The sequence below is a fragment of the Alosa pseudoharengus genome, unplaced genomic scaffold (assembly GCF_046254945.1).
Source record: "Alosa pseudoharengus isolate Yale_2024_CS ecotype anadromous, Long Island Sound unplaced genomic scaffold, YU_APseudo_1.1 YU_APseudo_1.1_scf_23, whole genome shotgun sequence".
NCBI classification, from domain to species: domain Eukaryota; kingdom Metazoa; phylum Chordata; class Actinopteri; order Clupeiformes; family Clupeidae; genus Alosa; species Alosa pseudoharengus.
The window spans coordinates 4,663,293-4,670,792 of NW_027468685.1; the positions used below are offsets into that span (position 1 = coordinate 4,663,293).

A 7,500-nucleotide genomic window follows, 5' to 3' on the forward strand; every position below is an offset into this window, starting at 1 on the left:
CCTCTCTTCCCCCCCTCCTCTCCTCCTCCTCCTCCTCTCCTCTCCTCTCATCTTCTCTCCTCCCCTCTCCTCTCCTCCCCCCTCCTCTCCTCTACTCTACTCTCCTCTCCCTCCCCTCTCTTCTCTTCTCTTCTCTCCTCTACTCTATTCTACTCTCCTCTTCTCTCATCTCCTCTCCTCTCCTCCTCTCCTCTCCTCCCCTCTCTCCTCCTCCTCTCCTCTCCTCCTCCCCTCCTCTCCTCTACTCTATTCTCCTCTCCTCTCCTCTCCTCTCCTCCTCCTCTCTCCTCTCCTCTCCTCTATTCTCCTCACCTCTCCTCACCTCTCCTCTCCTCTCCTCCCCTCTCTCCTCCCCCCTCCTCTCCTCTACTCTATTCTACTCTCCTCTCCTCTCCTCTCCTCCTCCTCCTCCTCTCCTCTCATCTCCTCTTGTGTGTGTGCAGCTCACCACTGTAGCCAGCCTGAGTTGGCTGCCCAGTCGGATGTGAGTGCGATAGAGCTCCCGTCCCTGGGCTACACCCTCATCTACACCTGCCAGCCCGGATTCTACCTGTCCGCCGGCTCTGAACACCGCACCTGTAGACCTGACGGCAGCTGGACTGGCAAGCCACCCATCTGCACAGGTGCGCACACACACACACACACACACTCACACAAACACACACACACACATACACACATACATACACATACACACACACATGTACACACATACACACGCATGCGCACACAGATGCACACACACATGCACACACACACACACACATGCACACGCGTGCGCACACACACACACACACACACACTCACACAAACACACACACACACACATACACACACACATACACACGCATGCACACACACATGCACACACACATGCACACACACACACACATGCACACACACACACACATGCACACGCGTACGCACACACACACACACACACACACACACACACACCACACACATACACACACACACACACACACACACACACAAACACACACACACACATGCACACACGCTCCAGACACACAGACGCGCACACACAAACAATCAGGCCCTTCCATACATGCAAAGATGTGCTTAGTTATGCAAATGCAACTAAAAATACACATAAGCGTGCACATTAAAAACAAAAAAGCCCTTTATCACAGTCTCTCTTATGAAAACAACATCACAAATGCAAACAGGAAGGCTTACACACACACAGACACACACACACACACACACAAACACACACACACACACATGTACACACATACACACGCATGCGCACACACATGCACACACACATGCACACACACACACACACATGCACACGCGTGCGCACACACACACACACACACACACACACACACACACACACACCACACACACACACACACACATGCACACGCGTGCGCACACAACACACACACACACACACACAACACACACACCACACACACACACACACACACACACACACACACATACAGCTGTTTATCCAAAGTTTTGTGATACCGCTTCCCTGTCTTCCTATCTATACATATGCCACTCTCTGCAATGTGTGTGTGTGTGTGTGTGTGTGTGTGTGTGTGTGTGTGTGTGTGTGTGTGTGTGTGTGCAGATGCATTCCTACTTTGTGTGTTTCTCTCAGAAGCAGACACACACACACACACACACAGTCTATAATCTGCTTCTCCTCAACCGCTAATCACAACCAATCAGCAGCTTTGATGAATTACCTCCCACACCTGCTCAACCAATCAGCAGTGGTGATGAATTACCCGCCACACCTGTGCAGTCCGTCTCACAGACCTGGCAGATAGCTGTTCTCCATTTATCATGCTATCAGCCTACTTTCACAACAGTCCAGCTACCGTCAACACAGTCGGCCACTCACTGGCCCTACTGCGGAGGAGAGTTTCTCCAAATTATTTTTTTAAAATGACTCTAGAAACAGTTCCTAAACTGCGAGCACTTCGTAAGCTAAGGCGAACACCATGTTCCCTAGCAACACATTTCACTGACACCTGAGTTGCATTCATATTTGCATATATTTGCATATCCCATATTTGAAAACATAGTTTTCCGCGAACGTTTTCAAATAGGGATCTGATGAATGTTGGTATCTAACGTGGCGTCCATGAGCCATGTGACCACCTCGGAGCCAATCGCATAACGGGATAGCTCTGACCATCCGATTCCCTAGTTGGCCAAACTCTCTCTATACACCTCTGGCTGTGCAGACTCATATTAAAGCAACACCAAAGCACTTTTCCTGTCGCATGCACGCTATTTGTTTATACAGCACTGGCTTTGGAAATAACGATGTCCACTAGAGGATGGATACCCGACCCAAGCCCGACGGGACCGGACGGGCCGGGCCGGGTTCGGACAGATTTTTAGAAAGGATGCTCGGGTTCAGGTCGGGCTCGGTCACATCAGTGCGATAAGGCATTGAACATTTTCAATTTAAAACAGCTTATTATGTAGGTAGCCAATGGGCCTGTTTCACTTGATGCAAATGTTCGTTTTTGGATTAAAATAAATGTCAAATATTACCCTAACATCCGTCTTCCTGTGTGTTAAACTAGCTGTGACAACGAAAGTCGTGCATATTAAGCTACATGTGGCAGCGCAACGATGGAAGACGTTAAAAAGAAGTTGGCCTCAGGAGATTTTAAAACCATCGAAAACGAAGGAGTCAGCTGTGTGGAAGTATTTCCATAGTTACATAGTTGTCAAGGCCGATAGTGATGAACCTGTTGGTTATGTTCAATGTAAGGTTTGCGGAGTTCTCATGACATATGATAGCAAGAGGTCCGGGAATTCCGCCCTGCAGCGTCACGTGGATGGAGTTTGTAAGTCACCTGGGCTACTGCAGCCGAGCATCACTGCCTTTACTAGTACCTCAAGAAAAATCCCTCAGCAGGCCAAACAAAAACTGACTGAAAAATGCGTTGAGTACTGCTGTAAAGACATAAGGCCATTTTGTTCCATCGAAGGAAGGGGTTTCATTGAGTTGGCCCAGCAGCTTATTAACGTCGGTGCTACATATGGTTCAGTGGCAGCGCTGGACGTACTGCCTGACGCCACCACTGTGTCAAAACGGTGCCGTTAGCTGGCAACAGAGAAACGCACAAAGCTGGTTGAGCAGATAAATGGATAAAAGCACTGGTCAAATATGTCAAAAAGACGGGCATGGCAGCTTTGCTGTCAAAAACTGTCATCCAAATGGCAGACACGAGGTTTAGCACGGTATATCTGACCTTAAATTCTGTCCGCTCGGTTTATCAAGAACTACGCAAAAAACTAGATGAGCGTGCAGAGGGCTGGCGGATCGATGAAATATCTCCAGATGTCCTTGACTTTCTTGTCGAGTTCCTGCAACCATTTTATAATGCCCAGCGTTAACTTGAAGGGAACCAGTACCCAACCATAAACCTGGTGTTTCTGTGGTTTGAGCGACTGAAGCGTCACTGCAACAGAAAGATGACTGACAGCCCCTATCAAGCCATCATCCGCGAGCGGCATCTCAGTTGGATTTTGCGTAAAGTGGAGATCCAAGAACTCCAAAAAATTGCAACTTTCCTTTGGCCTAAATATAGCCAGCTCCGAATGTTGTCCTCTTCAGAGAGAGACAACCTTCACCTGGAGGTTCGGAGACAGCTCCGTGACCTCCACACTGAGGAGGCTGCCACTGAAGGACCTGCGCCCAAGAAAGCTGTAGTTGACTTTGAGGAGTGGGAAAATGTACCTCTGGCAGATGCCACGGACGAAGTCGAGATGTACTCGACTCATAATCATGCAATGCAGGATGACAGAGATGTTTTGGGCTGGTGGAGAGATCAGCAACTCAACTACCCGAAGCTTAGTGTCCTTGCCCGCGGCATCCTTGCCATTCCAGCCAGCAGCAGGAGAAGTGAGCGCAACTTTAGCACTGCTGGCAGGGCCATCGAGCAGAGGAAGCCATCCACCGTTGATGCAATCCTTTTTCTGCATAAGAACATGGATTAGCCTAAACTTTGATGAATGGATTATGTAAATAGATCCCATGTTGCAGTTTAGTCTATACAGTTTTCGAGGAAAATGGTAAGAGTGATTTTCATGTCAATAAGCTGCATTTGTGATACGTTAATGTTATCGCTGGGGATATTCGTGTTTATTTGAATTAATTTAAAGATTCAGAACCTGTTGTGTTATTTTTTTTTTGGATTTTGTTTTGTTAGCTTTGCCCATTTTTGATAGGGCTATGTTAATTGAATTTCAATTGGCTATGATTGGGCCTCTTGTGCGCGCCTGTGTTAATGGCGCTTGTTGCCCCGTGTGCGTTGATGCGCTCATCTGTTGACATTTTCCGAATGCCTTCCTACAATTGCTTAATAAAAGCGGGCTTTCCACACAAACAATCGTACATGTGTCATTAGTATGAGAAACAAATGCAATTTTAACTGTGTCGGGCTAGGGACATAAATATTTTAATGCCTGTCGGGCTCGGGTCGGGTTCAGTTACTGCTCTGTCGGACACGGGCCGGGCTCGGACAGAAAAATCCGGCCCGATCCGCACTCTATTGTCCACAGACAAGGTAGAGTACGTTGCATGATTTTATGAAAGTATGATGTATTGCGACATCAGAAGCAAGTCAAATTTGTAGTTTCTTATGTCTCATTCCATCGAACTACAGATCCGCTACCCGATCTGGCAAACTTGCATAGTGCGGATATAGCCGATAGAGGGCCGCGAAGCGAATGCAGAAGTGCCGTTCACCCTGTTACGAGTTGATGAACCACTGAAACGATTTTGGAAACATTATTTTAAGGTACAAAAAACTCTTTGGTGATTCTTTGGTGATTCTTTGGTGATTCTTCTTCAGTCTGACTCTTTGGTGTTGCTTTAAAGGCCCCCTATGCCACATTTAGTTATAAGATGGCTTTATGTTGTTCATGTTCATCATGGCAGAGATACAGCAACAACACCAACAATATGCACCCCAAAACTGTAGGGGGCACACTGTAGAATCAGAGGAAGAAGGAGGTGGGAAGAAGGGAAGAGGAGAGAGGAGAGGAGAGGAAGAAGGAGTTGGGAAGAAGAGAAGAGAGGAGGAAGGAGGGAAATTCAACGGGATGTCTCAGAGATTAGAAGCTAAAAAAAGCATCCTATCACATCTGGGTTTGCTGTGCTGTGTGTGTGTGTGTGTGTGTGTGTGTGTGTGTGTGTGTGTGTGTGCTCTCACTCAGAGTCCTCTCTAACACTCATTCCCTGGTTGCATTGCTTGTGTTGGGTTGTGACCGTACATCTTTCCCTCCTGTTGCAGCTGATAACAGACCCAGCGGGAAGACAGTGGGCCCAGTGCAGGAGCCACCCAGTAATAAGCTCTCAGGTGAGTGAGTCTCTGTCTCTCAGGTGAGTGAGTCTCTGTCTCCCAGGTGAGTGCCTGTCTCTGTCTCCCAGGTGAGTGAGTCTCTCTGAGGCACAGGTTAGTGCCTGTCTCTGTCTCCCAGGTGAGTGCCTGTCTCTCTGTCTCCCAGGTGAGTCTCTCTGAGGCACAGGTGAGTGCCACTGAAAGACCCCCTAGGGTGCCTCGGGCCTTTGTGTGTTTTTACTAGCCAGCATCCTCAAACGGACCTTTCTGTAGTGGCTAGGGTTCACTTGGGACCTTTCTAAAGGCTGCATTGTGTAGTGGCTAGGGTTCACTAGGGACCTTTCTAAAGGCTGCATTGTGTAGTGGCCAGTAGGTTCCAGGCAAAATAATAATTTCCTTTCCATTTTGTTCTACTCTCTCTCTCTCTCTCTCTCTCTCTATCTATCTGCCCCTCTTCCCCTTTCTCTCTCTCTCTCTCTCTCTCTCTCTCTCTCTCTCTCTCTCTCTCTTTCTATCTGCCCCTCTTCCCCTTTCTCTCTTGGTCTTTCTCTGTCTCTCTCTCTCTCTCCCTCTCTCTCATTCTGTGTGTGTGTGTTTATCTATCAGTGCCAGGCGGAGTGTTTGCCAAGAACTCCTTGTGGCGGGGTTCATATGAGTATTTGGGGAAGAAGCAGCCGGCCATGTTGAGTGTCACGGCGTTCGAGCCCTTCAGCAACCGAGTCAACGCCACTCTCATCGACCACAGCGGGGTCGAACTCAAACTCTCCGGTGAGTGTGTGTGTGTGTGTTTGTGTGTTTGTGTGTGTGTGTGTGTGTGTGTGTGTGTGTGTGTGTGTGTGTGTGTGGTGCACCTCTTGTATGATTGTTTGAGCTCACAATAGTATATCACAATAGCGTGTGTGTGTGTGTTTGTGTGTGTGTTTGCCCATGTGTGTGTGTGTGTGTGTGTGTGTGTGTGTGAGAGAATTTAGTCTGTCAGTGTACATAAACGTTTCGCTGCTTTTTCTTTAAAGGAATGCAAACCCATTCTCTATGGTGTGTATCGTATTCTAAAGGGAATCAACCTAAACACTTCAGTCTGGACTCCCCGCGGGCTACTTCTCTATCTGATCTACAGTATCGGATAGCACGCCTCAGGGCCAGCACTGGTCATGCAGCAGAGAACAAAAAGAGCCACGCATAATTCCACTACCCCCCCGTGTGTGTTGCACAACTAGGAAACCCGTTTCCAAAGCGAGTCTCTCTTTGTGGAGAGAGGGCTCGTTAAGCTGCCAGTAAAGCGGCGCAGCTGCCACTTGGCCCCCGACAGGCAGTCAGCTTTGGCGTTTGGCAGCATCAGGCGGAAGATGCAAATCAGCCAGCGGTAGATCAAACCGGCATTCCGCTCCTCACCGGGAGGAGGCCAGGGGCCGCAGGTGGGAAGAGCCGCCAGGAGCTGCTGTGTTCTGGAACTTTCCATGTTCATCTGACAGCGCAGGGTACTGCAGAGAACATAGTTTTTTATTATTAGTTTTTTATTATTATTATTATTATTATTATTATTATTATTATTATTATTATTTAATTATTTTATTTTATTTTATATTTACCCAGAAAATGGAAATACATTGGCACAATCACTGACATGTCAGTGTGTTAAATGTGTACTGAAGGTTTTAATTGTCTGTAGAGAGCTGTGCATTGATTCAGCTAGTTGGTCAATAGAGTAGGAACAAAGCTCACAGACTGACCCATTGAATTAGAGAGTGCAAAGTTACTGACAATCTGCCATGTAGAACTTCCTGAAACCGCTCGATCCCTACCAATCAGGCAGCTTGTTTCCCATGTAGCCACTTGGCATTAGCCAACCAGTGGTGTTAGCCGCCAGAATTGCATGCATACTGTACACTATAGCAGTGTATGAGTGCAACACTCTGCATTTTGCTTGCTGCTTATAAATGAATTACACATTTGTACTACTGTAAATCTGTAGCTGGCATAGCTAGACGTTTGATGTCCCACCTATTCAATTTCAAATAATCCATTTCCAAAATAACAGAATGTTCACAGTTTCCTAAATATTATTCAAAATACAGACTTGTTATGAGCCACCTCTTAAAATTGCCTTTTTCTATTGTCCTGGTGGCCAACCAATAGGTGACAGAGTTACAAC

At 47.3% G+C, this 7,500-nt stretch overlaps 1 protein-coding gene across 1 annotated transcript in view; it reads left to right on the forward strand.

The window, feature by feature from the left end:
- The window catches only part of csmd2 (CUB and Sushi multiple domains 2), a 377,005-nt gene that overhangs the window by 363,236 nt on the left and 6,269 nt on the right, over positions 1-7,500 (forward strand). The window contains exons 52-54 of the mRNA XM_076301508.1: positions 444-623; positions 5,301-5,366; positions 5,955-6,116. Coding sequence (XP_076157623.1) covers positions 444-623; positions 5,301-5,366; positions 5,955-6,116 — 408 coding nt within the window. The remainder of the gene's footprint in view (positions 1-443; positions 624-5,300; positions 5,367-5,954; positions 6,117-7,500) is intronic.